The sequence below is a fragment of the Chiloscyllium punctatum genome, chromosome 47 (assembly GCF_047496795.1).
Source record: "Chiloscyllium punctatum isolate Juve2018m chromosome 47, sChiPun1.3, whole genome shotgun sequence".
Classification (NCBI taxonomy): domain Eukaryota; kingdom Metazoa; phylum Chordata; class Chondrichthyes; order Orectolobiformes; family Hemiscylliidae; genus Chiloscyllium; species Chiloscyllium punctatum.
Genome location: NC_092785.1, coordinates 18,438,949 through 18,464,441, shown reverse-complemented (window position 1 = coordinate 18,464,441; position 25,493 = coordinate 18,438,949). Strand labels below are relative to the sequence as shown.

At 39.9% G+C, this 25,493-nt stretch overlaps 1 protein-coding gene across 1 annotated transcript in view; it reads right to left on the bottom strand.

Moving 5' to 3' along the window:
* LOC140468653 (uncharacterized) overlaps positions 1-25,493 on the bottom strand; it is a 114,142-nt gene that overhangs the window by 21,930 nt on the left and 66,719 nt on the right. Inside the window, exon 18 of the mRNA XM_072564737.1 lies at positions 24,896-24,961. Coding sequence (XP_072420838.1) covers positions 24,896-24,961 — 66 coding nt within the window. The remainder of the gene's footprint in view (positions 1-24,895; positions 24,962-25,493) is intronic.

The window sequence follows — 25,493 nt, the reverse complement described above, 5'->3', positions numbered from 1 at the left end:
GGAGAACAACAAGCAGTAATGAGACCTGCACGTTCAGTAAATAGTCCAGCATTTGAGGAACCAGCATTCACAAGAGTCTTAAGTGAGTGTGTCGGTCCCATACCTCAAACAAAACGTGGGAATGATTATTTATTCACAATAATGGATGCATCAACTAAATTTCCAGAGGCAATCCTATTTTGCAACATCACAGCTAAAAGGGTTGTAGAAGAATGACTTTGTTTCTTTTACTAGATATGGACTACCAAGAGAGATTCAGTCAGATCAAGGATCAAATTTCACATCCAAAGCATTCAAAATGGCTATGGATAACTTGGGAATAAAACAATTCAAATCTATTGCGTGCCATCCGTAATTATAGAGTGCACTTGAGGGATAGCATCAAACATTAAAGACCATGTTGAGGGCTTATGGTTTGGAGTATCCAGATGTTTGGGATAAGGGAATTGCATTTGTCCTTTTTGTGATCAGCGATTCACCAAATGAATCGACCAAGCTCAGTCCATTTGAATTATTTTTGGCATGAAGTAAGAGGACCATTAAAACTCATTAAGGAGAAAATTAGCAAGTCAGAATTCAGAGACCACCCATTTGAACTATATGACAAATTTTACAGAGTGATTAAACACAGCTGGGGACTTGGCTTGACAGCATTTAAACGGATCACAGCATACAATGAAACAAGAAGAGGATAAGAAATCATAAATTCGCAATTTTCTATTTGGGGATAAGGTGACTTCCAGTAACAGGTAAGCCTTTAAAAACAAGGTTTAGTGGGCCTTATCAAATTGTGAGGAAATTGAGTGAGGTGTACTACTTGACAAGGAATCCAGAGAGCAAGAAATCTCATACAGTGTGTCATGTGAATATGCTCAGAAGGTATTTTGATAGGGAAGGAAAGCAAGAGGCGAAGGTGTTAATGATAACAGCACAGAAGGAAGAACCAAGTTCAGAGAAATCTGAAGTGGACATTCCTCAAATCAAATTGGACAATGAGGAAGTTGTCAAAAATTGTGATAAAGTATTGAGTTACCTTCCACAAGAAAATCAAAATTACCTGAAAGACTTATCACTATCACATGAAGAAGTATGCAGAAATAAACTGCAGTATTAACCTACTTGTGCTTGATGTATATATAGGAGATGCTGTTCCGAATAAGCAACATCCTTATAGGCATAACCGTCTATAGTTGGCACAGGTCAGAAAGAGATAGAACATCTTCTCCAAGATAGCATAAACGAAGTGAGTTACAGTGACTCACCCATAGTCATGGTGCCAAAGTCAGATGTTACCCAATGGTTATATGTGGACTATAGCAAAGTCAATGCTGTAACGAAGATTGATGCATTTCAAATTCCACGGTTGGAGGATTGTGTTGATAAAGTGGGATAAGCAACTTCCATTTCCAGGTTGGACTTAGTCAGAAGCTACTTGCAAGTCAGAGAGAGAGCAAAGACAATTTTGGCTTTGAAATGCGAACTGAACTATATAAGTTCAATGTCATGCCAGTTGGTATAGAACATAGAACATAGAACAATACAGCACAGAACAGGCCCTTCGGCCCACGATGTTATGCCGAACTTCTATCCTAGATTAAGCACCCATCCATGTACCTATCCAAATGCCGCTTAAAGGTCGCCAATGAATCTGACTCTACCACTCCCACGGGCAGCGCATTCCATGCCCCCACCACTCTCTGGGTGAAGAACCCACCCCTGACATCTCCCCTATACCTTCCACCCTTCACCTTAAATTTATGTCCCCTTGTAACACTCTGTTGTACCCGGGGAAAAAGTTTCTGACTGTCTACTCTATCTATTCCTCTGATCATCTTATAAACCTCTATCAAGTCACCCCTCATCCTTCGCCGTTCCAACGAGAAAAGGCCGAGAACTCTCAACCTATCCTCGTATGACCTACTCTCCATTCCAGGCAACATCCTGGTAAATCTTCTCTGCACCCTCTCCAAAGCTTCCACATCTTTCCTAAAGTGAGGCGACCAGAACTGCACACAGTACTCCAAATGTGGCCTAACCAAAGTCCTGTACAGCTGCAACATCACCTCACGACTCTTGAATTCAATCCCTCTGCTAATGAACGATAATACTCCATAGGCCTTCTTACAAACTCTATCCACCTGAGTGGCAACCTTCAAAGATCTATGTACATAGACCCCAAGATCCCTCTGTTCCTCCACCTGACCAAGAACCCTACCATTAACCCTGTATTCCGCATTCTTATTTGTTCTTCCAAAATGGACAACTTCACACTTGGCAGGGTTGAACTCCATCTGCCACTCCTCAGCCCAGCTCTGCATCATATCTAAGTCCCTCTGCAGCCGACAACAGCCCTCCTCACTGTCCACAACTCCACCTATCTTTGTATCATCTGCAAATTTACTGACCCACCCTTCGACTCCCTCATCTAAGTCATTAATAAAAATTACAAACAGCAGAGGACCCAGAACTGATCCCTGCGGAACTCCACTTGTAACTGGACTCCATGCTGAATATTTACCATCTACTACCACTCTCTGACTTCGACCGGTTAGCCAGTTTTCTATCCAATTGGCCAAATTTCCCTCTATCCCATGCCTCCTGACTTTCCGCATAAGCCTACCATGGGGAACCTTATCAAATGCCTTACTAAAATCCATGTACACTACATCCACTGCTCTACCCTCATCCACATGCTTGGTCACCTCCTCGAAGAATTCAATAAGACTTGTAAGGCAAGACCTACCCTTCACAAATCCGTGCTGGCTGTCCCTAACCAATTGGTATGGAAAATTCTCCAGCCAAATTTCAGAGAATGACTAATGAGGTCGTTGCTGGATTACCCAACTCTCTGGTGTATATTGGTGCCCTGGTGATTCATTAGGAGAAAGTGAGGACTGCAGATGCTGGAGATCAGAGCTGAAAAATGTGTTGCTGGAAAAGCGCAGCCGGTCAGGCAGCATCTAAGGAGCAGGAGAATCGACGTTTCGGGCATAAGCCCTTCTTCAGGAAGGACTCCTGAAGAAGGGCTTATGCCCAAAATGCCCCCAATTTTCTATTTGGGGATAAGGTGACTTCCAGTAACAGGTAAGCCTTTAAAAACAAGGTTTAGTGGGCCTCATCAAATTGAGAGGAAATTGAGTGAGGTGAACTACTTGACAAGGAATCCAGAGAGCAAGAAATCTCATACAGTGTGTCATGTGAATATGCTCCTCTCATCAAATTATTGACAAACAAGGCCAATAAGCTTCAGTGGACAGTGGACTGTCAAAAGAACACTTCATAACCTAAAACCTGATTTAACCACTGCCCCAAAATTTGCCTCACTGGATTACACGAAGCCTTTCAAGGTGGGTATTAATGCTAATGTCAGTGTGCTGCTCCTGCAGGAGAATGATGAGGGAATAGAAATCTCCATCGGTTATTGTTCCAGGAAGTTGAACGTTCATCAACTGAAATACTCAACGGCGGAGAAAGAGACTTTAGGCTTGGTGTTGGCTTTACAACATTTCAGTGATTACATCACCAGGAATACATCTCAGACAATCGTATACACTGATCACAAAAATTAAGAACAAAAATGCCAGGTTGTTCAAATGGGGCTTTTTGCAGCTGTTCAATTTGACAATTTTGCGTGTGGCAGGGCGCGAAATTGTGATTGCCAAAGCATTATCGAGACTCGAATGAGATACAGAGGCTTTTGGTGGCGTGTGATCCTTGGGCTGAATTTGCATGGGGTTGTGCATGTTTACATGTTTATAGTTAACATAGTGTATATGTATATTTAGGCTACTAACCGGGTTTTGAGATGCTTAAAATGAAGCCATTTTTTGGTATTAATTGCTTTTTTTTTAAGGGGCGAGGTTTCACAAAGCTAGATTTGTTTTAAAACCTGCTCCTTGGCTCAAAGAGACTCTGTCCTTGATTTTTTTCAGAGGGCAGAGCTCTGATAAGTCTGGTGTGGTACAAAGTTGACACGGATTTTGTGAAGCCTTTTGTTTACATGTAAACAGATGAGACTTCAGGCCAAAGTGGCCAGGTTTTCGAAGTGATGTGTACAAAGAACGGGGAGTGGTCAGCTCTCTTGCTGAGCTGAGCTGTTTTAGTTCAGTCTTGAACTGGTTGGAAGTTAGAACATAGAACATAGAACAGTACAGCACAGAACAGGCCCTTCAGCCCACGATATTGTGCCGACAATTGATCCTCATGTAACGTAAAACTAATGTACGAACCCTCAAATTTCTGTGACCATATACATGTCCAGCAGTCTCTTAAATATCCCCAATGATCTCGCTTTCACACTGCTGCTGGCAACGGATTCCATGCTCTCACAACTCTCTGCATAAAGAACCCACCTCTGACATCCCCTCTATACTTTACGCCAAACAGCTTAAAACTGTTAACAGTTTCTGCCCTGGGAAAACGTTTCTGGCTATCAACTCTATCTATGTCTCTCAGTATCTTGTACACCTCAATTGGGTCCCTTCTCTTCTTTCTTTTTTCCAATGAAAACAAGTCCGAGCTCAGTCAACCTCTCTTCATGAGATAAGTTCTCCATTCCATGCACCATCCTGGTAAACCTCCTCTGGAACATCTCCAAAGCATCCACATCTTTCCTATAATAGGGTGACCAGAACTGGACACAGTATTCCAAGTGCTGTCTAACCAAAGTTTTATAGAGCTGTAACAAGATCTCACGGCTCTTAAACTCAATCCCCCTGTTAATGAAAGCCAAAACAACATATGCTTTCTTAACAACCCTGTCCACTTGGGTGGTAATTTCAAGGGATCTATGTACCTGCACACGAAGATCCCTCTGTTCCTCCACACTGCCAAGAATCCCGTCTTTAATCCTGAACACAACTTCCAAGTTCGACCTTCCAAAATGCATCACCTCGCATTTATCCAGATAGAACTCCATCTGCCACCTCTCAGCCCATCTCTGCATCCTGTCAATGTCATACAGCAACATACAACAGTCCTCTATACTGTCAATGACACTTCTAACCTTTGTGTTGTCTGCAAACTTGCTAACCCATCCTTCAACCTCCTCATCAAAGTAATTAATAAAAATTACAAAGAGGAGAAGACCAAAAACAGAGACTTTGGAACACCACTCACCACTGACTGTCAGGCAGAATACTTCCCTTCCACTACCACTCGCTGTCTTCTTTCGACCAGCCAATTGTATATCCAGACAGCTAAAGTTTCCTGTATCCTATTCCTCCTGACCTTCCGAATGAGCCTACCATGGGGAACCTTAACAAATGCTTTGCTGAAGTCCATATACACCGCATCCACCGCTCGACCTTTATCAACTTGTCTAGTAACATCCTCAACGGACTCAATAAGATTCGTGAGACATGACCTGCCCCTCACAAAGCCGTGCTGACTGCATTTGATCAAGCTATGCTTTTCCGGATGGTCATAAATCCTATCCCTCAGAATCATTTCCAACACCTTGTAGATGACAGACGAGAGACTTACTGGTCTGTAATTGCCGGGGATTTCCCTATTGCCTTTCTTGAAGAGAGGAATTCAATTGCCTCCCTCCAGTTCTCAGGTACGACTCTGGTGGAGAGCAAGGATGCAAAGATCTTTGCAAGCGGCGAAGCAATCACATTTCTCACTTCCCAAAGCAGCTGAGGCCAAATCTGGTCTGGCCCTGGCGACTTGTCAATCTTAATGTTTGGCAAAATTTTGAGCACATCAGCTTCCTCAATCTCTATCCGTTCCGGCACGCTTACCTTCTCCTCAATGGTTTCATTCCCTCCATGATCCTTTTCTTTTGTAAATACAGAAGCAGAAAACTCATTTAGGGCTTCCCCTACCTCCTCAGACACTATACATAAGTTCCTTATGCTATCCCTGATCGGCCCTACTCTTTCTTTGACCATTCTCTTATCCCTCACATACATGTAAAATGCCTTTGGATGCTGCCTAATAGTTTCTGCCAAGCCTTTTTTGTACGCCCTCCTGTGTCTCCTCAGACCATTTTTGAGCTATTTCCTTGCCTGCCTGTAATACTCTCGAGCTGAGCAAGATCCTTGCTTCCTCCACCTTATGTAAGCTGCCTTCTTTCTTTTGATGAGATGCTCCTCCGCTCTCGTCATCCAAGGTTCCTTTATCTTACCACTTCTTGCCAGTCTCAGAAGAACACATTTATGCAAAACTCGCGACAACTGTTCCTTAAACAGTCTCCACATGTCTATAGCACCCTTTCCATGGAACACTTGCTCGTGCTTCCCAACTCACATCTGATAGCATCATAGTTTCCATTTCCCCAATTGAATATCCTCCAATTGTGCGTGCTTCTCTCCTTCTCCATACCTATGTAGAATGTGAGGCAGTTGTGGTCACTATCACCAAAATGCTCTCCCACCGCAAGATCTGACACCTGCCCCGGCTCATTGCCGAGCACCAAATCCAAAATTGCCTCTCCCCTCGTCGGCCTGTCAACGAACAGAGTTAGGAAACACCCTACAAAAACAGCTCCTTCCAAACCATCTGCTCGAAGGAGGTTCCAATCAATATTGGGAAAGTTAGAGTCACCTATTACTACAACCTTACTACATTCACACTTATCCAAAATCTATCGACCTCTGCTTCTTTCAATCTCCCTTCTGCTATTGGGGGGCCTGTATTAAACCCTAACTAGGTGACTGCTCCCTTACTGTTCCTAATTTCCACCCATACTGACTCAGTAGACAGAGCCTCCTCGACAATGGTAACTTCTGTAGCTGTGATACTCTCTCTGATTAGCAGTGCTACACCCTCTCCTCTTCCCCCCTCCCTATTCTTTTTAAATGTTCTATACCCTGGAACATCCAGCAATCATTCCTACCCCTGAGAAACCCACGTCTCTGTTATGGCCACAACATCATAGCACCAGGTACTGATCCATGCTCTAAGCTCATCACTTTTATTCCTGATACTCCTTACATTAAAGCAAACACACTTTAACTGATCCCTTAGTTCTTTCCCAGGAAATCCCTTCCCACTGGCTGCGCTACCCATTGCTATTGCCTCATCTCCATCAACTCTCACCACCGGTATACAGCTCAGGTTCCCACCCCTTTGCCATACAAGCTTAAACCCTCTCGAACTACTCGAGCAAACCTTCCACCCAGGACAATGGTGCCCTTCCAGTTCAGATGCAACTCGTCCTTCTTGTACAGGTCCCACCTTCTCCAGGAGGCATCCCAATTATCTACATATCTGAAGCCCTCCCTCCTACACCAGCTGCGCAGCCACATGTTAAGCTGCACCAGTTCCTCGCCTCGCTATCTCGTGGCACTGGTAGTAAACCCGAGAACACTATTCTGTTCGTTCTGCTCAACAGGGAGCTGTTTGAAACTCTGTCTCTCTCTTTGTGCACCTAAACTTCAACCTGTTGCATTTACACTGGCTTTTTAAAAGGAGTTTATTTATTGAGACTGTTGTGCATATTCAGGACAACACAATTATGTCTCGTTAGATTGATTGAGGATTTATTTATTGTGCTCTTTGTATTTCATTGAGTAACTTTGTAAATAAATAGTTTTCTGTTTTAATATCTAGTAGTCAACTTGGTTATGTTACTCCAGGCAATTTTCGCTGTACACTTACCAAAATAAATGACAAAGTTATGGTTTGGGGCTGCCTGCTTCAGAATGCTTTCAGTGGTCTGGCTTCATCCAAAACAGTAGTCACACTGTCTTATAGAGTCACATTCTTACACATTCCGGACAGTAGAACACAATGATGCACCTGTGCTTTTTACAATTGCAACATGGACCTGCACTCCTTTTGTTCTTTGCTACAGATATCAATGACATATTTTTATTCGGTGCTGAGGAAAGATCACTCAAACCGAAATATTGGCTGCGTTTTCTCTCCAAAGATGTTATCATAAATGTTTAGCTACTCAAGCAATTTCTGTTTCGGTGGATCATATATCCTCCCTGACTTTGTGACCACCTGACCTATCCATGAATTGAATCTGTGACGTACTAAGTTAGCACAGTTGGATTGGAGGTTACTTCAAGAGGGTCCATTCAATACTTCCACCAGCTCAGGTTAACATTGTAGGGCTTTGTCTCTCAACCACTCCCCTTGCCTGAGATGCAGTGACCCGTCTGGTCAAACTGCCACCGGTCAAAGCACTCAACTAATAGAGTATGTCGAGGGTGACTTTTTCTTTACACTGAGACTGTTCGGTTCTTATAATACTTTCAAAATCCCGTCACTTATTGATAATTGCACCACCCTTTAAAACTTTCCTCAATGCATTATCTCAACCAGTCCAGCTCTGCTACATTTAATAATGTTCCTTTGAACTGTCTCACAAAAGGCCGACAGATAAAGATCTTTCTCATTCAGTATCAAATAACATGACTTTTCTGTACTGTTTTCAATTTTCTTCATTCCGTCCAGCACTTTCACCACTATGTAGATAATTTTAAAAAGTGGAAATAAAAACTGATTATCATGAAACCAAATGGCTATGTACAGAAATAAACATTCATTATTTGCTATCCTTCACTTTCTGTCCCTCAGATTTTTTTTGATCTTTCCCTTCACTTTCCTCTCAACTTTACACTTCAGAACTTCATACTGGTTCAGACCATATTGAGGCGTTACTCAAATTTATATTCACTGTAAAATGATATGTAACCTCATTGAGTATAGGTGCAACATTTAAATGCATCTGGATGGGTTTATGAATAGGAAGGATTTGGAGGGATATGGACTTGGTGCTGGTAGATGAGACTTAATTGGTTCAGGATATCTGGACGGCATGGACGAGTTGGACTGAAGGGTCTGTTTCCGTGCTGTACATCTCCATGACTCTCTGATACTATATTATATCGTATTAGTGCGGAACAAATTGAATGTTGCGCAGATCTGACCTTCCACTAACATCGAGGCTCATAGAGACATACAACACAGAAACAGACCCTTTGTTTCACGCTATATTGCAATTTAAACCAGTTCCGTTTGTCTGCGTATTGCCTGTATCCCTCCAAAACTTCAGTACTCATGGACCTCGCTTTCTGTCTTTCAAATATTGCCATTATACTTGCAAGTGCAACTTCCTCTTATTTTTGATTGTTTTGATCTATCTTTGACTTTCTGAATGTTAAAAGGAGGGATGGATCTAATTAATATTGCACAAAACGACATTTTCAACAATAAATACTGAGGGAAAGTAAACTGAACAGATCAGCGTTTTCTCCAAAGTCATCGAAAATACCACACTCTCAGACTTCATTGAGCCAACTTTGCTCATCAGCTTTCTTTATGTAAGTCTAAAGTTTCTTATACTTTGACATCCCTGGAACGATTCCCGATGTGTTCCCTTTTACTGGCACACGCTGCTTCTTGGCGCTGTTTGCTGGTCTTTTTATCTTTTACCAATCGCGAGAATATACGCTAGGTTTTCATTGTTAGAGTAAACTTTTGAAATTGATTTCAAATTGACATTTTGCTTCCTGCTCTGTTTCTCAAGTAAGAAATTGAGAAAAGATCTCGAAGGAAATGACTGACAATCCAAATGCTTCCCTGCAACCTTTTCTCCCATTTACTCAAAATTAGTCATCCCACCTCAATAGATTGAGTTAACAATGCGTTAAAAGTTAATACTTCGAATGGTTTCTGAAATATTTGTGTGCAATAAATTTAGCAACTAATTATATTTTGCATTGCAATGCCAACACTCTAACTACCCAATATTTTCATTGAAAATAAGGTCCTGACTGTAATCTTTATTTAAGAAAATGCTGTAATTCAAGTCTACTTATTTGCAATGTCGTGTAGATGATCAGCAATTTATATTTTAATACTTACTATTTGGAATATCTTTTATGTCTGCAGCCGAATCATCCCAAGATGTTTGAGTGCTCACTGCAAAAACTGTTAAAATAAATGTGTGCAACATTACTGGGTGTCTGAATAACTACACAACGTATAAAATTACAACTTTCCAGATCAATCACATTCTCAACAACCACAATGAAGTACTTTGATCAATGGTTCCAAACATGGGTGAGGGAGTATCAGTCTGCATTGTGCATACTACAATTGCATTTCATCTTGTCCTCACGTGAATGTGTATTCTGTTTGTGAAACAAGAAACTTGAAAAACGTGCTTATGTAATACAAACGTGTGAAATTGATTCCCGTTCTGTACTTGACTTTTCCTGAATTCCTTTTGTAGTTTGAAAGTGGAGAATCAACACAACTGCAGAGTATGTGTTCCTGCAGTTATACATAAATGTATTAAAAAATAATAATCGAATGCAAAATAATCGAGCTAACAATTGGTTAAAATAATTATGATTTCAACTCTTTACTGAAGAATTTGCAAGCAGTAAGGGAAACTTTCACATTGTCCTCTTGTCTTCCAATTCGAACAAACACATCACGCTATATTCTTAAATAATGTTCTCTGCTCACTCATGTACTTGCTTAAAAGTCTCCATATTCAGTAAAATGACATAATTTTTCGGAATGCTGAGAAGGTATTTCGTAATTTATATTTGTACAGTTACCTTTCAGAATTTGTTTAGGTAGGTATTTGAATCACTCAAAAGTAAATCATATCTTACTTTTTCCCAATATATGATGCCTTGACAGTTTTGCCCACATTCTACTTCCTTATCATATCACCTTCCATTATGGAGCAGTGAACATCGAACTGTATAAAGACTGTCCTTACCTTCTCATGCATAATATTCTACTGTCTATAAAATATAAATGCAGTTACTCTGTCTTGCAGAGTTGCATCTTTCCACCTTATGGAAAATAGAACACAACAGTACACTTGTGCATTTTACAATTGTAACATGACCCTGCACTCCTTTTGTTCTTTGCTTCAGCTGTAAAAGTCATGTGTTCGTTCAGTGCTGAGGAAGGATCGCTCAACATAAAATGTGAGCTGTACTTTCTCTCCGCAGATGCCATCGGAAATGCTGAGCTTTTCAAGCAATTTCTGTTTTTGTCGATCATATATTCTCCTTAACTTTGTGACCACCTGGGTAAAAACAATGACTGCAGATGCTGGAAACCAGATTCTGGATTACTGGTGCTGGAAGAGCACAGCAGTTCAGGCAGCAACCAAGGAGCAGTAAAATCAACATTTCGGGCAAAAGCCTATCATCAGGAATAGAGGATAAAGCCTGTAGGGTGGAGAGATAAGTGAGACGAGGGTGGGGGTGGGGAGAAAGTAGCAAAGAGTACAATATTTCCTGTCCCTTTGCCTTGTATCCTATGGACTTTAAATTTCATGCCGTGATGATGAGCTCAACCATAACAAAACTTCATTAAATTTATATTGAATGTTGAAAATTTTCTATCGCATTAGAGGGGGAGAAATAGAATATTACACAGCAACGACCATGATTATCATCTGGACTCAAAGAGTCAGGTAGCACGAAAGAGATTCTGTGATCTAACTTGCCTCACAAATTAAACTTTGGGGCTGGTTTGTTCGCTTGTGTTTGGCCCGCATCCCTCTCGGAGAAAGGGATGTTGCAGGCCAGAATCGAGAGTGTGGTGCTGGAAAAAGGGCATAACCCTCTGAACATTTCCAATTAGCGTCACTCTCCAAATGTCTTTTAAATGTTATGATTGTACTTGCATCTACAACCTCCTTTTGCTGCTGATACGTTTGACATATCTGTCTCTTCTTGAATCGTAAAAAGGAGGGAGGAGTAACATTAATATTTTATAAAATGATATTTCAGAAACTCAATATTTGGGCAAAGCAATTTCAATTGTTCTGTGTTTTCCTCGTAGCCATTTTTAATGGCCCATCTTTAATGAGCCAAGACTTCTCATGAACCAGCTTCAAAAAACTACGATATTTATTATCATTTTGATGTCCCTGGCAAGTTTCCTTTCATATTCCCGCTTATCAGCTCATGTAAGTGCATTTCTGGCTGTTGTTGGTCTTTGAATCTTTTCCAAATCATCAGGTGCGATGCAATATTCGGATATGTAGATAAAAAAATTGACATTGATTTCCCTGACATCAGTTTTTCTTCCTGTTCTCATTCTCTTGTTAGAAAGTGAAGAATGAACTCAAATGAATTGGATTATAAACTAAATGCCCCTGCAGTCATGGCTCACATTTATCCAAAAGTAGTCATGGCACCTCAATAGATTTAGTTAACAATACCTTATCAGTTTCTCATTTGAATGATTTCCAAGATGTTTTAAGCAATAAATTCAGCAATTGTATTTATTTCTTCTGACAATTACAACGCTATAAACGCATTATATTTTGACAGAAAGTAATGTCCTGACTGTCATCCCGTTTTAAAAATGTATTTGAAGTCTACTTGTTTGCAATATCGGAAACAATTTGCATTTTAAAACCTACCTTTCAAAACATCTTTTCTGTCTGCAGTCGAAACACTCCAAGATGTTTGAGTGCTCACATCGAAAGCTGTTAAATTAAATATTTGCAAAATTTCTTTCAGTCTGAAGAACTGCACAACTCATAAAGTTACAAATTCACAGCTCAATCACAATCTCAACAGGCTCAATTAAGTATTTTTGTTCCGATGTTCCAACAATGAGCGAGGGAGCATCAGTTAATACTGCATTTGCCACAACAGTTTTTAATTTTGTCCTCACAGGACCGAGTACTCTACTTGTGGAATAAGAAAGTTTTAAAACGTGCTTATGCAATAAAACATGTCAAATTGCCGTTCTGAACTTGATTTTTTTCCTGAATTCATTCTCCGGTTTGAAAGTGGAGAATCAACTCAGGAATTGCACCGCAGAGTATTAATGTTCCTGCAGTTATATATAGATATGTTTGTTGCAAATTAATGATTCAACGTCATATAATCTTGTGAACAATTTGTTACAAATTTATAATTTCATTTCTTTATTGAAGCACTTGCAAAGAGCAAGGCCACATAACATTTTTCCTTTGCCATCGGATTCGAACATACCCAACACACTGTATGTATACAAAACATTCTGTGCTGGCTCTTGTTTTTGTAAATAATAGCAACAATTAGTTAAACTTTTGTGCATGTTGAGAAGGTACTGAGTAATTTATTTGCACACTTACCTTTCAAAACATGTTCTCTGCGGGTTTTTGAATCACACAAAGGTGGTTCATTTCCTACCTTGTCCCAATCTCTGGGGCTTTGGTAGTTTTGAACACACTCTATTTCGTCATCATATTATCAATACGATGATAATATAAAGCAGTTAACTTCGAACTGAATGAATACTGTCCTTCTGTTTTAATTCATAACATTCTGCTCTCTCTCAAATGTACATGTCGTAACCCTGTCCTAGAGAGTCACATCTTTCCACATTACGGGAAGTAGATCACAACGGTGCATCAGTGCTTTCCACAATTGTAACATGAACCTGCACACCTTTTGTTCTTTGCTTCAGATACCAAAGACACGTGCTCGTGCAGTTCTGAGGAAGGATCACTCAATCCATAACGTTTCCAGTGTTTTCTCTCCACACAGGCTATCAGAAATACCGAGAGTTTCAAGCAATTTCTATTTTTGTTGATAATATATTCTCTTCGACTTTGTGTCCACCTGACCTAACCATCAATTGGATGTGTGATGCACACAGTTAGCGCAGTAGATTGCATATCATTTAATGAGGCTACCATTCAATCCTTCCAACCAGCTCAGGTTAACATTGCAGAGTTCTGTTTCTCAACCACTCTATCTGCCGACGATGTAGTGACCCATCTGCTCAAACTACCACTGGTCAAAGCACGCACCTCACGTCTGCAGTCAATTTATCCTGACACTTCGGGTTTTGATACTGTTTCAGACCGTACTGAGGCTTTACTAAAATTTATATTCACTGTCCAATGACATGTAACATCACTGACACTACCTTATTCGCATTAGAGGGGAAGAATTAAATGTTACATAGACCTGACCGTCCATTAACTCATTGAGTCATGCAGCGCAGAAACTGACACTTTAATCCAATCTATATTACAATCTAAACCAGTCCCGTTTGCATGAGTTTCGCCCCTATCTCTCTGAATGTTCCGTATTCTAGGAGCTCTCCAAATATCTTTCAAATGTTGTAACTCGATCTGCATTTACAACTTTGCCCTGGCGTGGATTGGTTTGACCTATCTGACTTTCTGAATGATAAAATGAGGGAGGAAGATAAGTAAAGGACATATCCATCAATTGAATGTGTGATGCACACAGTTGGCAGAGTGGATTGCAGATCATTTAATGAGGCCACCATTCAATCCTTACACCAGCTCAGGTTAACATTGCAGGGTTCTGTTTCTTAATCAAGCTACCTGCCGGTAATGTAGTGACCCTTTTGCTCAAACTACCACTAGTGAAAGCTCTCACCTGTGAGAGCACGACTGTGGTCACTTTGTCCTTATATTTCAGGTTTCGATACTGGTCTACATCACACAGACTCTTTCCTAAAACTTATATTCACTGTCTAATGACATGAAACATCACTGACACTACCTGATTCGCATTCGAGGGGAAGAATTGAATGTTACACAGACCTGACCTTCCCTTAACTCATTGAGTCATGCAGCGCAGAAACAGACACTTCGTTCCAATCTATATTACAATGCAAACCAGTCCCGTTTGCTGTCTATCAAATATACATGTCCTCACCCTATCCTAGTGTGTCACACGCTTACACATGACGGAAAGTAGGTCACAATGGTGCGTCTGTGATTTTTATCAATTTTAACATGACGCTGCGCACCTTATGTTCTTTGCTTCGGATGTCAAAGTCATGTGTTCATTCAGTGCGGCGGGAAGGTCGCTCAATCTGAAACATTAGCTGTATTCTCTCTCCACAGAAACTATCAGAAATGCTGAGCTTTTCAAGCAATTTATTTTTTTTTTGACCAGCTAACCTATGCATCAATTGAATGTATGAGGTACAAACTTAGCACACTTGGATTGTTGGTCATTTAATGAGACCACCATTCAATCCTTCCACCAACTCAGGTACCATTGCAGGGTTCTGTTTCCCAAACATTCCCCTAACCTGATATGTAGTGACCCACTTGGTCATAATACGGACAAAACTCACAACTGAAAATGTATGTCTATGTTGATTTTTTCTTGACATTGAGATTGTTCCACTCTTGTAATTAGATTAGATTAGATTACTTACAGTGTGGAAACAGGCCCTTCGGCCCAACAAATCCACACCGACCCGCCGAAGCGTATACCACCCAAACCCATACTCCTACATTTACCCCTTCACCTAACACTACGGGCAATTTAGCATGGCCAATTCACCTAACCTGCACATTTTTGGATTGTGGGAGGAAACCGGAGCACCCGGAGGAAACCCACGCAGACACGGGGAGAATGTGCAAACTCCACACAGAGAGTCGCCTGAGGTGGGAATTGAACCCGGGTCTCTGGCGCTGTGAGGCAGCAGGGCTAACCACTGTGCCACCGTGCCGCCCATAATCCTTTCAAAATTCAGACACTTACTGATAATTGCACCACCCTTTAAAACTTTCCTCAATCTGTTATGGCACGGCGGCGCAGTGGTTAGCATTGCTGCCTCACAGCAGTGGAGAACCGGAATCAATTTCCGACTCAGGCAAATGTCTGTGTGGAGATTGCACATTCTGCCCATGTCAGCGTGGCTTTCCTCAGGGTGCTCCGGTTTCCTCCCACAGTCCATAAATGTGGAGGTTAGGTGAATTGGCAATGCTTAATTGCCCGTAGTGTTAGGTGAAGGGGTAAATGTAGGGGATTGGGTCGGGGAGGGCTGCTCTTCAGAGGGTCGGTGCGGACTTGTTGGGATGAAGGGCCTGTTTCCATACTGTAAGTAATCTACTCTAATTATCTCAAACCATTCTGGCTCTGCTATATTTGGCACTGTTCCATTGAAATTTCTCACAAAAGTCCAGCAGACAAAAATCTTTTTCATTCAGTGTCATCTAAAATAACATTCCATTTCCTTGAATTCCATCCAGACGTTTCACCACAATGCAGATGATGTGAAAAAGTAGAAATAAAAACTGTTTGCCATGAAATAGAAAAATATTATTCAGAAAGAAGCATTCTTTACTTTCTATCCTTCCTTTCCTATCCCTCAGATAATTTTTAATGATATTTCGTATCAATTTCCTCTCAGATTTACATTTCAGGACTTTAATACTCGTTCAGACCATACTGAAGCTTTACTTAAATTTACATTCATTGTATCATGACAGGTAACCTCATTGACACTATTTTACATCCCATTAGAGTAGAAGAAATGGAATACTATGCAATCCTCAGCTTCGATTAACACTGAGGCTCAAAGAGCCACACAGGACAGAAATAGACCCTTTGGTCCAAGCGACTTTATAATGTAAAATATCCTCCTTTGCCTGTTCACTCATATCTCTCTGAACCTTTTGAACTGTTGTTCCTCTCAAAATGTCTTTCAAATGTTTAAACGGTACATGCATGTCAAACATCCTATTGGTGTCGAATGTTTTGACCTCTCTTTGACTTACTGAATGATAAAACGAAGAAGGAAGGCAATTAATATTTGAGAATATAAAACATTGTCAAATGAATTTCAACTGTTCTGCCATCATTGCTCCTCAGCTCGCTTTATTTCATGCAACAGTTGCTTATCATTTGCTGTTCCTGACACTTAACCTGATATGTTCCCTTTTACAACCACGTGCTGATTTGAGGCGCCATTTGCTGGTCCTTTTTAACCTTTCACTCATCATCAGGATCCTCGATGTTTTTGCGTGGTGAGACAAAATTTTGACATTTATTTCCCTTACAAAGTTGTACTTCCTGCTCTTACTCCCAGGTAAGAAAGTGTAAAACGATCTCGAAGGAACTGAATGATAATCTAAATGCTTCGCTGCAGTCATTACTCGCATTTCACCAAAATGTGCCATCACACCTCAACAAATTGATTAAACAATACCTTAAAAGTTAACATTTCGAATGGTTTCTGAAATGATTGTGAGCAATAAATTCAGCAAATTATGATATTTTACATGACAATGCCAGCAATCTAATCACTAATATTTTTACACAAAGTCATGACCTGGCTGTTAATATATTGTTTATAAGAAATGCTGTAATTGAAGTCTATTTGTTTGCAATTTCCAATAGATGATCTGCAATTTATATGTTAAACTTACAATTCGAAATATCTCGTGTGTCTGCAGTCGAATCCCAAGATGTTTGAGTGCTCACATCGGAAGCTGTTAAAATAAATGTTTTTATCATTTTTGTATGTCTGAAAAAATGCACAACTTATAAAATGACAACCTCACAACTTAATCATATTCTCAACAGGCTCAATGAGGTTCTTTGTTCCGAAGTTCCAACAGTGGTTGAAGGAGTATCAGTCTCCATTTTGCAGACTACAATTGTATTTCACCTTGTCCTCAAAGGACTGTCTATTATATTTGTGAAACAAGAAACTTTGAAAACGTGCTTATGTACAACAGCACGTAAAATTGATTATCGTACTGTACCTTATTTTGCTTGAATTCATTCTCTGGTTTGAAAGTGGAGAATCAATACGGAAGAATTGAACTGCAGATTATTTATGTTCCTACAGTTACATACATATATATATATATATATATATATATATATGTGTGTGTGTGTGTATTCAAAATTAATGATCGCATGCCAAATAATCTCATTAACAATTTCTTACAACTGTATGATATCAATTCTTTTAGTGAAGCATTTGTAAAGAATACTGCTGTTTATTACATTTTTCTTTTGTCTTCCGATTCGAGCACACTCATCACACTGTATTTTTCCAGTCGTTCTGTGCTGACTGTTTTTATTTAACTAACGACATATTCAGTTCAAAATAAGTTCAACTGTTCTGCATGTTGAGAAGGTAATTTGTAGTTTATATTTGTTAACTTACATTTCAGAATAAATCAGTACTTTAACGACTCAAAGTTGATGCATTTCCTTCTTTTACCCGGTATGTGGTTCTTTCAGAGATTGAAAGGCACTATATTTCGTTATCATGTCAGCGTGCATTACAAAGCAGTAAACATCGAACTGAATAAAGACTGTGTATCTGCTTTCATGCAAAATATTCTGCTGTGTGTGAAATATATATGCAGTCACACTGTCGTTTCGAGTCACATGCTTTCACATTACGGGTATGTAGATGAACGGTGCATCTGTGCTTTCCACAATTGTAACATGAACCTGCACTCCCTTTGTTCTTTGCTTCAGATATCAAAGCCATGTGTTCGTGCAGTTCTGAGGAAGGATCACTCAATCCGAAAGGTTTCCAGTGTTTTCTCTCCACACAGGCTCTCAGAAATGCTGAGCATTTCAAGCAACTTCTTTTTTTTAATGTTGATCATGTATTCTCTTTGACTTTGCGACCATCAGTCCTATCCATCAATTGAAAGTGTGCTGCACACAGTTGACAGAGTGGATTGCAGATCCTTAATGAGGCCACCATTCAATCCTTGCACCATCTCAGGTTAACATTTCAGGGTTCTTTTTCTTAATCACTCTACCTGCCGGGAATGTAGTGACCCATCTGTTCAAATTACCACTAGTGCAAGCTCTCAACTGAGAGATCACGACTGTTGGCACTTTGTCCTTACATTTCAGGTTTCGATACTGATCCAGAACGCACTGTCTCTTTCCTAAAACTTATATTCACTGTCTAATTACATGTAACATCACTGACACTACCCTATTCGCATTAGAGGGGAAGAATTAAATGTTACATAGACCTGCCCTTCCATTAACCCATTGAGTCATGCAGCGCAGAAACGGACACTTCGTTCCAATCTATATTACAATCCAATCCATTCCCATTTGTTGCCTATTAAATATACATGTCGTTACCCTATCCGAGAGAGTCACACACTTCCAAATTACGGAAACTAGGTCACAATAGTGCATCTGTGTTTTTTTATCAATTGTAACATGACGCTGTGCACCTGATATTCTTTGCTTCGGATGTCAAAGTCATGTGTTCTTTCAGTGCTGCGGGAAGATCGCTCAATCTGAAAGGTTAGCTTTGTTCTCTCTCCACAGACGCTATCAGAAATGCTGAAGTTTTCAAGCAATTTCATTTTTTTTTGACCAGCTAACCTATGCATCAATTGGATCCATGAGGTACAAACTTAGCACAGCTGGATTGTTGATCACTTAATGAGACCACCATTCAATCCTTCCACCAACTCAGGGACCATTGCAGCGTTCTTTTTCTCAACCATTCCCCTAACCTGAGATGTAGTGACCCATTTGGTCAAACTGACACCGTTCAAAGCTCACAACTGAAAATGTAAGTCTATGTTCACTTTGTCTTGACACTGAGATTGCTCCAATCTTGTAATCCTTGCATAATTCAGTCACTTACTGATAATTGCAGCATCCTTTAAAACTTTCCTCAATCTGTTACGGTACTGTGGTACAGTGGTTAGCACTGCTGCCTCACAGCAGTGGGGAGGCGGGCTCAATTTCCGCCTCAGGCACCTGACTGTCTGGAATTTGCACATTCTCCCCGTGTCAGCGTGGGTTTCCTCCCACAGTCCACAAATGTGCAAGTCAGATGAATTGGTTATGCTTAATTGCCCGTAGTGTTAGGTGAAGGGGTAAATGTAGGCGTTTGGGTGTGGCTGGGTTGCTCTTCAGAGGGTCGTTACGGACTTGTTGGGATGATCCACCTGTTTCCACACCCGAAGTAATCTAATCTAATTAACTCAAACCATTCTGGTTCTGCTACATTTGGCACTGTTCCATTGAAATGTCTCACAAAAGTCCAGCAGACAAAAATCTTTCTCATTCAACATCAACTAACGCAACTGTTTTCAATTTTGAATTCCGTCCAGACGTTTCACCACAATATAGATGACGCGAAAAAGTTGAAATAAAAACTAATTACCATGAAATAGAACAATATTGTTCAGAAAGAAACATTCTTTAAGTGCTATCCTTCCTTTTCTATCCCTCATTTAAATTTTTTATGACATTTCGTATCAATTTCCTTTCAGCTTTTCATTTCAGGACTTTAATACTCGTTCAGAACATACTGAAGCTTTACTTAAATTTACATTCATTGTATCATGACAGGTAACCACATTGACACTATTTTAGATCCCACAAGAGTGGAAGAAACTGAATGCTATGCAGCCCTGAGCTTCGATCAACCCCCGAGGTTCATAGAGTCACACAGCACAGAAATAGACCCTTTGATCCAAGCTACATTACAATTCAAACCATCCACCTTTGCCTGTTCACTCACATCTCTATGAAACTTTTGTACTCTTGTTATTCTCTAAATGTCTTTCAAATATTGTCATTGTACGTGCATTTCCAAATTCCTCTTTATATCGAATGTTTTGACCTCTCTTTGATTTACTGAATGATAAGACGAGGAAAGAAGGCAATTAATGTTTGAAAAAAAATTGTCAACTGTAAATATTGAGAGAAAAGAATTTCAACTGTTCTGCCATCATTGCTCCTCAGGTCGCTTTATTTCACGATACAGTTGCATATCATTTGCTGTCCCAGACACTTTTCCTGATACGTTCCCTTTTACAACCACGTGCTGCTTTGTGGCGCCATTTGCTCGTCCTTTTTTTAATGTTATACTAATCATCAGGATCGTCGATGTTTTTGCGTGGGGAGACAAACTTTTGATATTGATTTCCCTTACAAGGTTGTACTTCCTGCTCTTACTCCCAGGTAAGAAATTGTAAAACGATCTCGAAGGAACTGAATGACAATCGACATGCATCCCTGCAGTCATTAATCGCATTTCTCCAAAATTTGTCCTCACACCTCAACAGATGGAGTTAACAATACCTTAAATGTTAACATTTCAAATGGTTTCTGAAACAATTGTGAGCAATCAATTCAGCAAATGATGATATTTTACATGACAATGCCAGCAATACAATCACTAATATTTTTAGAGAAATTAATGACCTGACTGGTATTAACGTTTTTAGTAAATGTTGTAATCGAAGTGTATTTGTTTGCAATTTCCAATAGATGATCTGCAATTTATATTTTAAACTTACAATTCGAAATATCTCGTAAGTCTGCAGTCCAATCACAAGATGTTTGAGTGCTCACATCGGAAGCTGTGAAAATAGATGTTTGTAACATTACTGGGTACCTGAAAAAATGCACAACTTATAAATTGACAACTTCACAGCTTAATCATATTCTCAACAGGCTCAATGAGGTTCTTTGTTCCGAAGTTCCAACAGTGGGTGAAGGAGTATCAGTCTCCATTTTGCATACTACAATTGTATTTCACCTTGTCCTCAACGGGCTGTCGGTTATACTTGTGAAAGAAGAAATTTTGAAAACGTGCTTATGTACAACAGCACGTAAAACTGATTATCGTGCTGTACCGTATTTTGCCTGAATTCATTCTCTGGTTTGAAAGTGGAGAATCAATACGGAAGAATTGAACTGCAGATTATTTATGTACTCGCAGTTACATATATACGTGTATTTAAAATTAATGATCGCATGTGAAATAATCTCATTAACATTTGGTTACAAATGTAGGAATTCAATTCTTTTACTGAAGCATTTGCAAAGAATACTGCTGATTATGATATTTTCCTTTTGTCTTCTGTTTCAAGCGCACTCATCACTCTGTATTTTTCCTGTCGTACTATGCTGACTTTGTTTTTATTTAATTAACGTCATATTCAATTAAAAATAAGTTCAAGTTTTCTGCATGTTGAGAAGGTAATTCGTAGTTTATATTTGTAAACTTACATTTCAGAATAAATATTATGTTGGCACTTGAACCACTCAAAGATGATGCATTTCCATTTTTTTTTTCCAGGATATGTTTCTATCATAGATTTGAAGGCACTGTATTTCGTTATCATGTCATCGTGCAGGAGAAAGCAGTGAACATCGAACTGAATGAAGGCGGTGTTTCTGCTTTCATGCAAAATATTCTGCTGTCTGTGAAATGTACATGCAGTCATCCTGTCGTTTAAAGTTACATGTTTTTACATTACGGGAACGTACATCAAAACGGTGCATCTGTGCTTTCCACAATTGTATCATGAACCTGCTATCCTTTTATTTTTTGCTTCAGATACCAAAGCCATGTGTTCGTGCAGTTCTGAGGAAGGATCACTCAATCCGAAAGGTTTCCAGTATTTTCTCTCCACACAGGTTCTCAGAAATGCTGAGAATTTCAAGCAATTTCATTTTTTAAATGTTGCTCATGAACTCTCTTTGACTTTGAGACCACGTGACCTATCCATCAATTGAATGTGTGATGCACACAGTTGGCAGAGTGGATTGCGGATCATTTAATGAGGCCACCATTCAATCCTTACACCAGCTCAGGTTAACATTGCAGGGTTCTGTTTCTTAATCACGCTACCTGCCGGTAATGCAGTGACCCATTTGCTCAAACTACCACTCGAGAAAGCTCTCACCTGAGAGAGCACGACTGTGGTCACTTTGTCCTTACATTTCAGGTTTCCATACTGGTCCAGATCGCACTGACTCTTTCCTAAAACTTATATTCACTTTCTAATGACATGTAACATCATTGACACGAACTTATTCGCAATAGAGGGGAAGAATTAAATGTTACACAGACCTGACCGTCCATTAACTCATTGAGTCATGCCGCGCAGAAACAGAAACTTCGTTCCAATCTATATTACAATGCAAACCAGGCCCATTTGCTGTCTATCAAATATACATGTCGTCACACTATCCTAGAGAGACACACACACTTCCACATTACGGAATGTAGGTCACAATGGTGCCTCTGTGCTTTTTACAATTGTAATATGAAGCTGCGCACCTTATGTTCTTTGCTTCGGGTGTCAAAGTCATGTGTTCTTTCAGTGCTGCGGGAAGATCGCTCAATCTGAAACACTCCCTTTGTTCTCTCTCCACAGACGCTATCAGAAATGCTGAGCTTTTCAAACAACTTTTTTTTTTGGCCAGCTAACCGATGCATCTATTGAATGTATGATCTACAAATTTAGCACACTTGGATTATGGATCACTTAATCACCATTCAATCCTTTAACCAACTCAGGTACCATTGCAGGATTCTTCTTCCCAACCCTTACCCTAACCTGCGATGCAGTGTCCCATGTGGTCAAACTGCCACCAGTCAAAGCTCTCAACTGAAAGCGTATGTTTATGTTGACTTCGTCTTTACACTGAGATTGCTCCAATCTTGTGATCCTTTCAAAATTCAGTCACTTAGTGATAATTGCAAAACCCTTTTAAACTTTCCTCTATCTATTACAGCACGGTGGCACAGTGGTTCGCACTGCTGCCTCACAGCAGTGGAGAGCCGGGCTCAATTTCCACCTCAAGCAACTGTCTGTGTGGCGTTTGCACATTCTCCCCGTGTCAGCGTGGGTTTCCTCCGTGTGCTCCGGTTTCCTCCCACAGTCCACAAATGTGCAGGTAAGATGAATTGGCTATGCTTAATTGCCCGCAGTGTTTGGTGAAGGTGTCAATGTCGGGGAATTGGGTCTGGTAGGGTTGCTCTTCAGAGAATCGGCGTGGACTTGTTGGGATGAAGGACCTGTTTCCACACTGTAAGTAATGTAATCGAATTATCTCAAGCCATTCTGGCTTTGCTACATTTGGCACTGTTCCATTGAAATGTCTCACAAAGGTCCAGCAGACAAAAATTTGTCTCCTTCAGTATTAACGAACGTAACTGTTTCCAATTTTTTGAATTCCGTCCAGACGTTTCACCACAATGTAGATGACTCGAAAAAGTGGAAATAAAAACTGATTGCCAAGAAATAGAACAATAGTGTTCAGAAAGAAGCATTCTTTACTTGCTATTCTTCCCTTTCTAACCGTCAGATTTTTAAAAATGATATATCACATCCATTTCCTCTCAGCTTTACATTTCAGGACTTTAAGACTCATTCAGACCATACGGAAGCTTTACTTAAATTTACATTCATTGTATCACGACAGGTAACCTCATTGACACTATTTTACATCCCATTAGAGTGGATGAAATTGAATGCTATGCAGTCCTGAGCTTCGATTAACCCCCGAAGCTCATAGAGCGACACAGCACAGAAACAGACCCTTTGGTCCAAGTTACATTACCATTCAAACCATCCATCTTTGCCTGTTCACTCATATCTCTTTGAACGTTTTGTACTCTTGTTATTCTCTAAATGTCTTTCATACGTTGTCATTGTTCGTGCATGCATAACTTCCTCTTGGCGTCGAATGTTTTGACCTCTCTTTAACTTACTGAATGATAAAACGAGGAAGGAAGGCAATTAATATTTGTAAAAATGTCCAGTTTCAACTGTGAATATAGAGAGAATTGAATTTCAACTGTTCTGCCATCATTTCTCCTCAGCCCGCATTATTACACGATACAGTTGCTTATAATTTGCTGTGCCTGACACTTTTCCTGATATGTTCTCTTTTACAACCAAGTGCTGCTTTGTGGCGCCATTTGCTCTTCCTTTTTCATGTTTTACTAATCATCAGGAACTTCGACGCTTTTGCGTGGGGAGACAAACATTTGACATTTATTTCCCTTCCAAGGTTGCACTTCCTGCTCTTTCTCCCAGGTAAGAAAGTGAAAAACGATGTCGAAGGAACTGAATGACAATCTAAACGCTTCCCTGCAGTCATTACTCGCATTTCTCCAAAATGTGCCATGGCACCTCAACAGAGTGAGTAAACAATCCCTTAAAAGTTAACATTTGGAATGGTTTCTGAAATAATTGTGAGCAATAAATTCAGCAAATGATGATATGTTACATGACAATGCCAGCACTCTAATCACTAATACTTTTACAGAAAGCAATGACCTGACTACTGTTCTGATTTTTATAAGAAATGCTGTAATTGAAGATATTTGTTTGCAATTTCCAATAGATGACCTGCAATTAATATTTTACACTTACCATTCGAAATATCCCGTATGTCTACAGTCGAATCACGCCAAGATGCTTGAGTGCTCACATCGGAAGCTGTGAAAATAGATGTTTGCAACATTACTGGGTGTCTGAAAAAATGCACACTTTAAAAATTACAACCTCACAGCTTAATCATATTCTCAACAGGCTCAATGAGGTTCTTTGTTCTGAAGTTCCAACAGTGGGTGAAGGAGTATCAGTCTCCATTTTGCATACTACAATTGTATTTCACCTTGTCCTCAAAGGACTGTCTGTTATAATTATGAAACAAGAAACATTGAAAACGTGCTTATGTCCACCAGCACGTAAAACTGATTATCGTGCTGTACCGTATTTTGCATGAATTCATTCTCTGGTTTGAAAGTGGAGAATCAATGCTGAAGAATTGAACTGCAGATTATTTATGTTAACGCAGGTACATATATATGTTTATTGAAAATTAATGATCGCATGTCAAATAATCTCATTAGCATTGGGTTACAAATGTATGAGTTCAATTCTTTTACTGAAGCATTTGCAAATAATACAGCTGATTATGACATTTTGCCTTTTTTTCTGCCGATTCGAGCACACTCAAAACACATTA